The sequence below is a fragment of the Dipteris shenzhenensis genome, chromosome 7 (assembly GCF_047967505.1).
Source record: "Dipteris shenzhenensis isolate YYH24624 ecotype China chromosome 7, Dip_SZ_1.0, whole genome shotgun sequence".
Classification (NCBI taxonomy): Eukaryota; Viridiplantae; Streptophyta; class Polypodiopsida; order Gleicheniales; family Dipteridaceae; genus Dipteris; species Dipteris shenzhenensis.
The window spans coordinates 30816831-30831362 of NC_141602.1; the positions used below are offsets into that span (position 1 = coordinate 30816831).

The 14532-nt window shown below is 51.6% G+C and overlaps 1 protein-coding gene across 3 annotated transcripts in view; it reads right to left on the bottom strand.

The window, feature by feature from the left end:
* Positions 1–412: 412 nt before the first annotated feature.
* LOC147900215 (uncharacterized) overlaps positions 413–14532 on the bottom strand; it is a 41697-nt gene continuing 27577 nt past the window's right edge. For all 3 annotated transcript variants that reach the window (XM_087376783.1, XM_087376781.1, XM_087376782.1), the window contains exon 13: positions 413–1002. In XM_087376783.1, the coding sequence (XP_087232909.1) occupies positions 868–1002 (135 nt within the window). In that variant the 3' untranslated portion in view covers positions 413–867. The remainder of the gene's footprint in view (positions 1003–14532) is intronic.

A 14532-nucleotide genomic window follows, 5' to 3' on the forward strand; every position in this document is an offset into this window, starting at 1 on the left:
CGCCTTGTTCTGGAGAAAAGATCATTGGGTTCAGTAAAACAGTCCAGTTGTTGAATTATCAGGAGCGCAAGGAAAACAATTCAAGACCCTCCACCATTTAAAGCAGGTTGAAGGAAAGCAGCTCATAACTGATCAAGCCCCACACCGACATTACTTTAAAAAACGACTAGTGGCAACTTCTTTAAAAAACTCTTAGTATTCCCCGTCATTAAAAATCAACGTGATTTTTCTAAGATACGACCAGACAATATATCTTACCGCTGAACCCCGAAAAAAAAATAACACCGCATTCACCATATTAACCACGACATAAGACCTGGCATTCTCTTTATTCCATACCTTCCATCTCAAAACATTGAACTTCCAGGCACATAAATAATCACCTTCAAAATTACACTACAGACCCATCAGAAACTCCAGGCACATAAATAATCACCTTCAAAATTACACACTAGACCCATCAGAAACTATGGAATCCGGACCTTCTATGTTATATGTACATACAGCACAAATGAATAGGGGCTTCAAAACCACTCTGTACAGTCGTGCTTCCACCCCTGAAAACTTTCTAGCCACGTCTTCACCAAGAACACCGCCAGTATTCTTTGGGCAAGCGAATCAGTGCAACCATCTGTCCATGAGTATGAAACCCTCCTTCCCTGCTGCGTCAGATGTTTTGACTTCAAAACTGCTGTGCTCGATTTGAATAACATCCACAGGCCACCACCCAAACCAACCAAGAACTCAACAAAGGGTGGTTAAAGCTTCAGAATACAGTATAAGAGGGCCACAGCAATGTCGTGGTGCAATAATCAAACGAGTTCAAAACCCACCTAATGTAAAAAGGTTATAAACCACAAGAATAAACTACTGCTTTTGTGGAGACATAGAACCTTTCTCTGTTGACGTGACACTTTTCACAGGGTGTTTGCTTCCCTTGTCATGTGATGAGCTCAAACCACTTTTCCCTAGCTTGGGTGTGCTTTGGAGCCCTTCTAAAAGCTGCACAACCAAAACAAGATTGCACTTATCAATCAAAAGGAGCTTCTACAGAAAATACATTTGAGGAAAACCAAGACAACAGAAAAATGTGGACTACGGAACCATTGTAAGGGGAAAAGAAAGCTCACTGTTACACTCACAGGTACATATACAAAGCTTCTGGATTACACCAATATACAAGCGCAATTAAATGATTTGATCAAAGTATCCTGATCAATTATCCACCACTGTACCTTTTCACTCATATATCTAGATGAATCCAGGAGCATGCCAAATTCATCCTCTATAAAAACCAACAAAAATAGTGCAGCTTTTTACCTCATTATAAACACCCACAATGTTGCAAACCATGAATATCCTGCATAGCAGTTGAAAACCATGAACATCATGCATAGCAGGGACCAGCTACTATAGTCTATGACATCCCCACTGATGTCACCAGGGTCCAATGATGGGTGTAGACCATAGTATAAAAATGTGCTCCCTCATATCTACACATATTCACACATCCCGACACACAAGCATCCATTTATACCATACTGAGTTTCGTCAGCACTCACCAAGGTCAAGGGCTTACTCAGTTGTGACGGAGGATTGTTTTAAAGGAGAAGACTAATAAAAAAATGCAGTCACTGACCCAACCTACAAGTACATGTGCAGACGCTTGTTTCACTGTAGCATTCTAGACAAAAATTGCTGAACAATCAATAAAGGACCCTGCTCCCCTTCACACTATGGTTTCCCTGCTGCCTAGCTTCTTCCTTCCCCTTCATCTCTGCTCCCCTTCTCTTTCTCCTTCACCTTGCCTTTCTACAGCTTCTTCGCTACTTTCCTTGTTCGTTTCTGGCCTGGGAACTGTTTCACCATTTTGTGCAGGGTCTAGAAGCAGGATGCTGGTATTTTCGAGGCTCAGGACAGGTCGCGGGCGGTCATCTTCTGCCCCGGGAACTGTTCTACTGTTACTTTTCCTTCTTGGAGTTCTCACAGAAGTCTCCTGGGCGGCGACTTGCTACTGGTTTTGGGGTTCCCTCCTGTTCGTGGTCTTTCAAGACATTGGTGCGCAGTGTTCTGGCTGCATTCCCTTCCAGCAGCAGCCCCAAGCTTGGGCTGCTCCCTGCTGCCTCCAGCATGGATTTCTGCTCCCCCCTGGTCGAGCCTCTTCTAGATGGGTCAGCCCAAGCTTGGGCTGGTCCTGTTCGAAGACCAGCTCAAAGGTGCCGCATTGCAGCTTTCTTTCAGCTGCATCGTGGGAAGACTCGTGTGCTGGCACTACTCCTCCAGGAACTCCCCCATCAGGTTTGCGGGTCATGAAGCCCTCTAGAGCTCCATACTTGCTGCTTGCACGGCAGTTTCTTGTGGCCGGGTGTACCTGGTTGCCCCCTCTAGGAAGCTCTCTTGCACGTCGTGATTCAGCCTTAAGCTGTTTGCAACTGTTTTCTTGGGACTTTGTAACCAGCCTGCCCACAAATGGAAGCACAATGGAGAAAAACAAGATGCTGTAATAGATTGCTGCAAAACTGAAGTATGGAGGCTCAAGGAGAGCCAACATAACAAAACCCTAGGGCTAACTGCCCTAACTAGACAAAGTGTCCTAACTGACCTAGATGGTACATAAACTAATTGTACCAATAGTCCTAACTGACTATAACTAGGCCTACAAGGCTCATACCAAGGTATAAGTGGCATCTATGGATAGCCCATGAGATAGCCTACAAACCCCCCTCCATGGTATGGACTCAAGTATCTTGGACATGGCTCAGGATACCTAAATATCTAGTGTCATGGTTGCACATGTTCGTCTCGTAGGATATAGCAACCTATGACTGTATAGAGTACAACAGATCAAGTTACAAAAGGCACTAAGTTTAAAGCTTGCCGAAAAGCCTCAAACTTAGATCGAGGTAGAGCCTTCATAAAAAGATCTGCCAAGTTGTCTTCAGTGGGAACATAAGACAACTCAATATCACCTGCTGATAATCGCTCTCTGACATAGTGATAGTGAATCTCAATGTGCTTTGTGCGAGCATGGAAAACTGGATTCCGTGCGACAGCCAAAGCACTCTGACTATCAATGAAGATGACGGTAGGAGCAGTCTGACATGCACAAAGATCTGCAAGTAGCTTCCGAAGCCAATCACACTCGACTGTAGCTGTAAAAGCCACTCTATACTCAGCTTCACAGCTAGAAGTAGCAATTGTACTCTGCTTCTTGCTGAACCAAGAAACACATGAAGTACCAAGCATAAAACAGTTGCCACTATGTGACACACGAGTGTCAGAACAACCAGCTGTAAAAGCCGCTCTATACTCAGCTTCACAGCTAGAAGTAGCAATTGTACTCTGCTTCTTGCTGAACCAAGAAACACATGAAGTACCAAGCATAAAACAGTTGCCACTATGTGACACACGGATGTCAGAACAACCAGCCCAATCACTATCAGTGAACCCATGCATGACAAGTGAAGTATCAACCCCATAAAGAAGGCCTAAATGCTGAGTGCCTTTAAGATATCTGAAAACACGCTTCACGGCATGCCAATGGTGCATAGATGGACTATGCATATATCTACTCAACTGTGAGACAGCATACTGTAGATCAAGTCTCATATGGCATAGGTAAATCAAACAACCAACTAATTGCTGATAGAGAGTGACATCACATGTACCGCTGCCATCCTCAGGAGAGAAGTGAAAACCAGTCTCTAATGGTGCGGATACTCGCTTGCAATCCTCAAACTGAAAACGCTGCAAAAGTTGTCCAATGTACTTGGATTGGGACATCAAAATGCCCCCCTCACTCCTAGCAAATTGAATGCCCAGATAGTATATACCTAGATGAATCTAGGAACATTCCCAAACTCATCTTCTAAAAACACAACATAGTGCAATTTCAATCTCATGATAGTCACTCACAAGGTTGAAAACCATAAACTCCATCATGCATAGCAGGGACTAGCTACTATGACATCCCCACTGACGTCATCAACGCCCAACAGTGGGTGTAGACCATAGTATAAAAATATGCTCTCACACATACAAATCCACACACCCACACATACTTGAGCATCCATTTATTTTTTTTGCCGAAAAAACAGTGCTAATTATATTACTTCGAGAACAAGATACAAGAGGTCAGCTTATAGCTGACGGGCTGCGTTCACAAATCGGACACAGTCCTAAAAGGTAGCATAATAAATCATACTCTCACGGAGGGATATGACGAGTGTGAATGAACAGCCATCGGGGTGGTGAGTAGTGCCACCGAAGGCCCTGCGTAGTCTGCTCGAAGAAGAGGCCCTGTGTGTCCCAAGCCCGGAGGAAGCGTCTCCGCTTCTCCTGACCGGCCCGGGAGTCTCCCTGAATCTGGTCCCACTGGCCTTTGAGGGTATGAATAATCTCACTCCAAATCTCCGCCATGATCTGGGCAGTCGATAAGGAGGTGCCACCGAGGATCTGCGCGCAGCGCGAGGTCCAGATGTGCCACCCTGTAATGCTGCTAATAATCTCCCAAGCTGGCTGCCTCTCCCGAACTCCTGTATCAACCTCTGCTAGGTGCTGCAGGATACCCTCGAGCGGCCCCCACGTCCCCTGTGTGATAAGGAAAGTGGGGTCCTGCTGGCATGCCTCGAATAAGTGATGAAGACCAGGTGCGGTGCTGCACCAACAGAACGCGCCCCAAGTGATCAATCCTAGCTCTGGTGCTGCGCGAGTAAGAATCCCGAAAGTCCACCTCCACACTTCCTGGGCGCGAGTGCAGCTCCACAGGCAGTGTTTTGGTGACTCCTCATCCGCATGGCAAATCTGGCAGCATCCGTCCTGGCCTATCTGCCTCAACCAGCTCCCCACTGGAAGACCTTTGTGGGCAAGAAGCCACAGGAAGCATGAGATCTTCCGCGGCCGCCAGCTCTCCCACAAGGCCTTCCAGAATGCCTACAAAAAGAACCTGGAAATACCCTGTGCGTACCAGCTGGGTCGCTGGGTGGGGAGGCGGCTCTGCATCCTCCCGAGAACTCGCCTGCCCGGAGTCGTGCTGTAGGCGAAGAAGGAAGTCGGCCCCTGTCCTGTCACAATCTCAGGCCACCACCACTCTCCTGGTCCCAATCAAGCTCTGACAAGGCCCGCCCCTCCCAGAGCCAAAGACGCCAAAGCTGCAACTGGTCCTGCTCGATGCTAGGGTCGGTACGCCAGACCTTCCCCAAAAGGCCTACGACCCGAACCCTCTGCCACGGGAGTAGGGGGTCGATGAGCGCATCCTCTCTCCTGAGTCGTCCATCCCCAAAAACCGCGAAGAAGGAGATAGAGGAGTCATCCATACGTCCTGCGATCACCAGTGAGATGCCACGGGGGGTGAACTGTCCCAGCCAGCGGGTGTCACCAGGCATGAGGACCTGAGGCTCAGGTGGAACCAACCAAACAGCTGGGATCGCACCGTCGATCTCCGTGCGTCTCGCCTGGACTCCACGTGCACCTCCAGCTGCGTCTGCAAGATCAGCCATCTCCAGATGTCTGTACGTATCCCTCCAAACTCGAAAGGACCGGGCTGGCCCCCTCATCCAGTCGTCCCACCTGATATGTGATCTCTCCCCCAACTGAAGGCCCTCGGCATCTCTGACCTGACCGTTCCAGATAAGCGGCTGGCGATCAATCTCCTCCTGACAGCTGGGAGGGGACTGAATGAGACTGAGGCGGAGCCGCCTCCAAACCATGAGGAGGCTACGAACGAGTAGAGAACGGGGCTGAGTGAGCGGGGCGGAAGTGAAGATCCACCTGAGGGACGGTAGCCACTCTCCACCTCGGCGCGGGACACAAGAGCCGACTCCCTGCTGAAGTAACATCTTCCACGTCTGCCCCCCCGGGGTCAAACCGCGGATGACAAGCTTGCCTAACAAGGCCTGACTCTGAAGCTCTGAATCGATGACCCCCAGGCCACCCTCAGCCTATGAAAGAATGACTATCTGCCAAGCAACCCTGGCTCTGGTATCTCTAAGACCATCCTCCCCAGACCAAAGGAAGTTCCGAACCAATCTCTTGAGCTGTGTCACGCTGGATCTCGAGAAGCACCAGCAGGAAGCCACATACCAAGCCGTGGCTAGGAGGACCTGGTTAACTACCAGGGCACGACCTACAAGAGACAGCTTAGCAGTGCTCCAGAAAGCCAGCTTCCATCGGATGGAGTCTAGCACCGGGAGAAACTGCTGAGCTGGCGTGATGTCTAGGCCAACCTGAAAGCCAAGGTATCTAGCTGTCTGTCCCCGTGGAATCCATCTGAAACCCAGAAATCGCCCCCACTGAGAACACGCCCCAGGGTCTGTGAGAAAACCAACTGATTTATTCCAGTTGATTTTCGCACCAGCGGCCGAGCAGAAGACCTCCAGGGCCATCCGCACCCTCTCTAGCATCCTCTCATCGTCCTGGACATAAAGGGCTGTATCATCTGCGTACTCCGAGTCCAAAAGCTCCGTGTTCTCCCGGAGTGGAAGGCGAACACCCCTGATCCCGGTGGACCTCGCCCGAAGGTAGTAAGTCATGGCCTCGGCGAAGAAAAGAAACAGGTAAGGAGCAAGGGGGCAGCCCTGACGCACTGATCTCTCCAAGCTAAAGCGCTCACCCATCCTGCCTCCAATGATGACCCTGCTAGACGCTGTCCTGTACAAAGCTGAGATACCCTGAATCCAACCTGCCGGGAAACCTAGCCGCTCCAGAGTCCCCTCCAAAAAGGACCAGTCCACACGATCGTAGGCCTTCTCGAAGTCGAGAAGTAGAATGGCAAGGTGTGATCTGCTGTGCTGAGCCCACTCCGCCGCCTCTGAAAAGGTGAAGACATTATCCAGGATACTACGATCCTGGACAAAGCTTGTCTGAGTGTCATGGATGAGGTCTAGGAGTAGAGGCCGAACTCTGGCACTGATCATCTTGGCGAGGATTTTGTAGGCAGTGGTAAGGAGAGTGATCGGACGATACTGGCGGATCTCCTGTCTATCTCCTCCCTTCGGGATGAGGCAAATCAGTCCCGAGGAAAGGCTCTCTGGCATCTGACCGCTACTGAAAATCTCCTGCAGAGCTGCAAGGAGGGGCTGATGGATTTGGTCCCAAAAGGAGGTGAAGAATGCTCGGGATAGCCCATCCTCACCTGGGCATTTCTGTCCGTCGATAGCCATCAAGGCCTCCAACATCTCATCCAAGGTAAACGGTGCCAACAACGTCGCCTGCATGCTAGGCTGAACCAGAGATGGAATGTGCCTCCACACCTCCTCACGGGCACGACTAGCACAAGGGGTAAGCGGCTCCTGCTGGAAGAGAGTCCTGTAGAAGTCAGTGGCCAACCCCAGGACCTCCCCCGGATCCGTAACGATGTGACCATCCGCTGTCCTGAGACTCCGAAGCTGATCACCTGCAGCTCTCTGGCCATGCGTCCTGAAGAACTCCATGCACATCCGGTCACCCTTCCGGGCCCAGAAGGAGAGAGGCGTGATAGGAAAACTCTGAGCGACGCTGGAGTGTCTCCTCCAGGAGGGCTCTGGCTCGAAGGGCCTGGATCCGAAGCTCCTCCGAGCCCGAGGAAGCCTGCTGGAGTCGCTGAATGGAGGCGAGGTCCCTCCGAAGAGCTCGCTCTCTGCCCCACCAATCCTGTCGAACCTGTAGGGCTGCTAGCTGGCAGATCTGGCTGGACTCCTGCAGAGCCTGCGCAACTGAGTCTACCAGATCCACGCACTCCCCCCAGTCTCTGTCCCAAAGACTGCAAATACTGCTGCGCACGTCCACCCTCGAGAAAATGGAGTCGGGGATCCTGCATGACCGGGGGGGAAGGGTCTGGGCTGCCGAATCTAATGATAGGAGCACAAGCGCATGGTCGAAAAGTGTCGTCCCTGGAACTATACCCGCCTGACCGCCTCTGTCCCAAAGACTGCAAATACTGCTGCGCACGTCCACCCTCGAGAAAATGGAGTCGGGGATCCTGCATGACCGGGGGGGAAGGGTCTGGGCTACCGAATCTAATGATAGGAGCACAAGCGCACGGTCGAAAAGTGTCGTCCCTGGAACTATACCCGCCTGACCGCCTCTGCTGATGGCCCAATCACTGACATAAAATCTATCAAGCCTCTCCAGGAGTCTGCCTCCTTCCCTGTGGAAGCCCCAAGAGAAGTCCAGGCTCTCGTGCCAACGCCGGAAGGACGGGTCTCTCCAACTGTCCCTCCCTCCTGTCGCGAAGATGAAAGAGTCCCAAGCTGACTGCTCTGCCTGAGCCATACCTGTGAACTCCAGACCTCTGCCCTGCTGGTCCTCCAAGGTCTCCAGATTGTTGAAGTCACCTCCAACAATCCAGGAATCCATGTCTGGAAGAATCCCTGTAAGTGTCCTCCAGAAGGTGGCTCTGCATCGGAGGTCTATGGGAGCATAAATGTTGAGGATTCCAATTTTGGATCTCTCCAAATCCAGGCCTACCCAAAGGGCTCGGCCTGGGATCAACGTGCCATGACCGAAAACTCCCTGGGCTAACTGCTCGCACACGGAGGTACAGACACCCCCACTCCTCCCCTGTGCGCCGATCGAGGGCTCCCAGTAAGTGTAGGAACGTCCAGGGAGAACCTTCCCGCAGCTACGGGAATGAGCCGCAGAAAGCTTGTGCTCCTGGAGCAGAAGTACATCCAAACGACCAATCACTGCAGGCTGAAGTTCCTGTCGCAAAATGAGCTTCCTGGGACCACGGGTGCCAGAAGAGTGAAACCCGTTCACATTCCAGGATACGAGGTGTAGGCTCATGGAGAGGGATGGGGGGCTGCGAACAACTGTCTGCTCGCGGTCGAAGTCGATGAAGAATCAGACATGTCGGAATGGAGGCGCTGCCGCTTATGAAAAGGTTTGGAGGGGGAGACGGGGTCGTCCTTCCCGTTCTTCAACACCTTCAGCAAAGGCGAGAGGCCTTTGGTGCCATGAACAAATGCTTTCTCGAGCCAGCTCGAGATCTCTGAAGTGGTCATCCCATAGAAGGTTCGGAGTTTCTGATGGAACCAAGCTCTCACATCCTGGGGGAGAGGCCATGACAGGGGAGGTCTGAGGATCACAATCAGTCGGAAGCGTTTGGCAGCGCAACGCCACCGCAGGCGCACATCGCCCTCGGACCACTGAGTCTCGAGAAGCTGCCCACCGGACGGGCCTATCCAGGAGCAAACCTGGGCGTGTGTCTGCTCTCTGAGAGTCTCCCAAACCGAGTCGTCTGTCCAGGTCTCGGTGCCATCGCTGAGGAACGTGAAGGCGAAGCTAGGGCCATCCCTAGGGGCCAAGGCAACAATCTTCCCATCCGCCCCTTTGCGGAGCAGGAAGATACTGATGTCGAGACAAGCCGGGAAGATCCCAAGGTCGGCCACATCCAAGTAGTCCCAGGGGCCAGATCTGTAAAAGTCTCGAGGAAGCTCTCTCTCCTGAAGCTGAGACCCATCAGAGTCTGCCACTGAGGGGCTAGCGGCTAGGGAAGCCTGCTCCAGTGGTGGTGTAGACTCCGGGTGTCCTGCCAGCCGGGGGGAAGGGGGAGGAGGCTGAGGGGTAGGCGACTCGGACTCCACGGAGGCGACTGGCAGAGAAGGTGGAGGAGACGGAGCGGGGGCTGCTCTCGGCTGGGAAGCCAACGGTGCAGCTAACTCTGTAGGAGAGTCGAGGGGGACGGGGGGAGGGGGGGGGGGGATGGGGATGCATCTGGAACTGGGGCTGAGAGGGAGGAGGAGGAGACTGAGGAAGAAGAGGCGGGGACTGAAGCTGTGGGTCGGGCGAAGGGGGGGAAACTGGGGAAGGGGCTGGGACTGAGTGGAAAGGGGCGGGGGAGCGGGAGAGAGGGGGATCTGAGGCTGTGAAGGGCGGGCTGCCGTCGAAGAAGAAGCTCTCCCAAGTCCCTAGGGCGGCTGCCTGTCAGGTCTCTGGGGTGTTGCTGCAGGAAGGGTAACCTCTGCCTCCTTGCCTTTATCCGAAATCTTCTTGTTCTTTCCTCTTTTCCTTCTAACCTCGGTCCAACCACCCACTAACTCTGGACCGGGCTCCGACTGCCTCGGCTCCTCCTGACGTGGCTGTCCGGGGGGAGCGGGGACGGAGGGGGCGAGGGCGGGGGGGTCGAGACGAGCTGGCGAAACGTGAACAAGCAACCGCCAAGTGCCCAAAGCCGTGGCACCTCAGGCACTGACCTAGCTGTCCGGTGACTATCATGCTCTGGGTGATGCTGCCGGCATCTGTCACAATCTCGATCACTGCAGGGAGAGTCGCAGGATCTGTCACAGCCACACGGACTCGGGGGGCTCCTACCGTGGTCACCGCGTCGGCGAAAGTGTCGTGCATAACCCAGCCAAAGTGGGAGCCCAAGTCCCTGACAATCGGCCGCAGCTCAGCAACAAGACCTGAAAAAACTAGTGTCACTGGGTGGCGAGGTATACGGAACCGAACATCAAAATCTGCTGCGCTGAATCCACGGTACCACGGGACTATCATGATAATCTTTCCATCCACCGATGTGGGGGAACCGGCAATCAGGTTGCTCGCAGCTTTCTCATTGGAGAGTTTGAGCCAGAAGATGCCCCTTCCCATAAGGGCCACCTCCTCAATATGGCCATCCTCTAGCAGGAGAGTGGACTGGAGCCAGTCCCTGATGGCTGATCTGGAGGGAGAGTGTCCAATGACTCTACCGTAAACAGAGGTACGGGCAAAGTCAATGGCAACCTCCTGAACACGAGATGATTGTTGCTCTGTCAGGATAACGCGGTAGGCATCTGGAGAGGGAGGGTCTGATTGGGCCTCCGGATCCGGGCAGGGGGCCGCCATACCGCCAAGACTAACTGCAAGCTTCCGATGAGGAACAGGCTGCCACCCAAAAAGGGAGGGGCGAAGCGGGAGGGTGGAGCCTGGGTGTGGAGAGGACGGTTGCGGAGGCGGAGGGTGGAGGCAGGGTGGAGGAGTGGAGCGGAAGGACGGGCGAGGCGAAGTGAGGGGGCGGGGGGGTCGGTGCGGGGGGCGGGGTGAAGGGTGCGGGGTGCAGGGAAGGCGGGGGGCGCGGAAGAGCAGGGGGGGCGGGGTTGGTGTGGCGGGGACGGAGAGGTGAAGCGGGGGGCGGGGGGGAGCGGAATGGAGGCGGGGGGGACAGGTGAAGCGAGGGGGTCGGGCAGGAGAGGCGGAGCGGCGAGAGGGGGAGGTTGAGGTGAAGCGAGGGGGGGTGGGGTGAGACGAGGGAAGGGGGGGGAGTGGAGGCGAGGGGGCGGCGATGGAGAGGCGAGGTGGAGAGGCGATGGAGAGGCGAGGTGGAGAGGCGAGGGGCGGTGATGGAGAGGCGGCGGGTGAGGGGGAGGGCGGGCGGGGGGCGAGGGCGGAGAGGCAGGGGCGGGGGTGGTCGCGGCGAGGGGGGGAGCTAGGGAGGGGAGGTAGAGCTAGCGGTGGGGGGGGAGGGAAGCTCGCAGGAGCTCAACTTTGAGCATCCATTTATACAAAGTCTTCGTACTAAGTTTCTGTCGGCACTCCGGAGGTGAAGGGCAGACTCAGCCATGACAAAGGCTAGCACTAAAGGAGAAGGCTAATCAAAAGGTAGTCCACAATCTCTTCATTCAAGCTACAACTGCTTGTGAAGTCTAAACGTTTTCATTTTGGTCTCTCCCCAACAAGCATCTAAGTCTAAATCTAGCTCATAGGGCAACGCACCATTTAAGATAGAAATAATTATCACAATACCAACAGACCGCAACTTGGACAAAAACTTCACAAGGTGAAATTTGCATGTCCGCTAATATGGCAGAAGCATATACCTAGATGAATCCAAGAACATTCCCAAACTCATCTTCTAAAAACACAACATCCTAGATGAATGCCCAGATAGTAGTGCAGAAGACCAAGATCAGACATAGCAAATGTCTGCTGCAAATCAACTTTAAAATCTGCAATTTGCTGAGCATGTGTCCCAGTTACAAGCATGTCATCCACATAAAGGACTAAAATCAGCAAATCTGTCCCATGCTTGTGGATGTAAAGAGTAGCCTCTGTAGGGCTGTTCTGAAAGCCAATTGTGAGCAAGTGAGAATGATATCTCGAATAACAAGCCCGAGGTGCCTGCTTCAATCCATAGAGGGCCTTTTTCAAGCGGCATACCTTGCTTTCAGAACCTTCAACCTCAAAGCCAAGAGGTTGGGAAACATAGACCTCTTCTTGCAAATGCCCATGAAGGAAAGCTATCTTAATATCAAGCTGATGTATCTGCCAATGAAAGTGGGCAACAAAGGCAATAACAATGCAAATGATAGTGATCCTGGAAGTGGGAGCAAAAGTCTCCTCAAAGTAAATGCCATGCTGCTGAGCATAGCCCTTAGCAACAAGACGGGCTTTGTAACGGTCCTCTGAACCATCAGCTTTCTGTTTGATCTTGTAAACCCACTTAGTTCCAATGGCATTCTTGCCATAAGGCAAATCACACAACTCCCAAGTGTCATTCTGATGGATAGAGTCCAATTCAGCTTGCATGGCCTTCATCCAACAATCATTCTAAAAGGCATCTTGATGACATAAGGGCTCTTCATTGCATGCTGTAGCAACCAAAGCATAAGCAACAAAACTAGCATGCTTTTTCCAGACAGCTGTTGTCGTACGGGCTGGCAAAGGAGTGTCTTGTTTGCTGTCTTTTTATGTGTCAAGGAGCCAACGGGGTACCTTTTTAGACTCCTGAATTTTTGCTCTTTCCTGGTCAAGAGCTCGGTGCAAATGATCCTGATCAATCATAGGCATATCAGGCTGAATTTCTGCATGCACATGGGGCTGTAAATGACCAACAGATGGAGAAGGGACAACCTCAGCTGGAACATCATCCTGAGCATCGAATGGAAACAAAGGCATCAAGCTGTCAAATATGTCTGGGGCATCAACAACGGGCTGTTTTTGACAGTCCAGCAAAGGCATAGTGGAAGATTCATCAAACACAACATCCCGACTGACAAAACACTTGCCCGTGCGGGGCTGATATAGCTTATAGCCCCTACTCTCTGAACTATATCCAAGAAAAATGCATTTAACAGCTTTATCATCCAACTTAGTGCGTCTCTATGAAGGCACATGAGCATAAGCTAAGCATCCAAAAGTCCTCAGGTGGGAAATGCGAGGCTTACGACCCATCCAAACCTCATAAGGTGTGATAGTCTGCAATGCCTTTGTAGGACATCTATTCAAGATGTAATTTGCACACATGACCGCATCCAACCACATCTTATTAGGCAAATGTTTACCTTTCAACATGCATCTGGCCATTTCCATCGTTGATCTATTCTTCCACTCAGCCACGGGTTTCTGTTGAGGAGTATAAGGCACCATGCATCGATGATTAATGCCACGGGAAGCCCAAAAAACAGCAAACTCCTTCAACATGTATTCACCTCCCCCCCCCCGCCCCCCCGCCTGTATCAATGTGAGCAATGTGCAGCCCACTCTCATTCTCAGCCAAAGCAATAAAGTGCTTGAAGTATAAAGAAACATCAAACTTGGATTCCAATGCGAAAATCCAAGTGTACCTTTGAAATCATCAATAAAAGTAACAAAATAGTAGAACCCCCCAAGCGCTGCAACCCTCATGGGTCCACAAACATCACTATGAACCAGATAAAGCTTACGTGAAGCACCAATTCTTCCATCCTTGGGAAATGCAGCACGGTGCATCTTACCAAGTAAGCATGGTTCACAAATATGTTTGATTGGCATATGCATTTTGGGAAGATCCACAACCATATCTTTCTTATATAACTTCACCAGGGCTCCAAAATTGAGGTGTCCAAACCTCTCATGCCACAAATGAGTATCTACCATGCATGTGCATCAACAAGTGCAGCATCATCATCTGAACATCTGTCATAAGCATCAAGTCTGTAAAGAACGCTAGACAATGTGCCAGTCAAAACCAGGGTAGAGGCATGTGTAACTACACGCCTCACACCATCAAAAATAACATGAAAGCCACAGAAGTAAGAGCAACTTGTCCAATACCTTTCACAATATATGATGCATTATTGGCACATGTGACACTACCTCCCTTAGATGTAAGCTCCAATGAGCTGAATAACTTCCTGCAAGAAGTGATGTGCTTGCTAGCACCACTATCAAAGAACCAGGCATCACGAACATCTGAAACTGCCATACAAGCATCATGAACATCAGGATTATACTGACATGTAACCAAGAAAGCCCAATGGTGGTCTTGTGCGAAATTAGCGGACTCATGTCGATCTTCTGCACTAGAAGAACCAGATACTGCAAGACCAGACTCTCTCTTTTTCTTTTCAGATGCTATGTGCTTCCTACATTCAAAAATATCATGCCTAGGTTTCCTGCAATAGTTACATCTCTTCTTTTTGTTATCCCCTGCAACATCCCACCGCAATCCGCAGTAGCATGATTGGCAACTCCATGACTTGAGAAATTACACCATGTTCTACCCCAAACAGGGCCGGACTAGTCAGTTGGGAAGGTTAAGCTGATAGATTATAAGCCCCCATTTGCCAATAGAGATAGCCCCGTATGGACAAATAG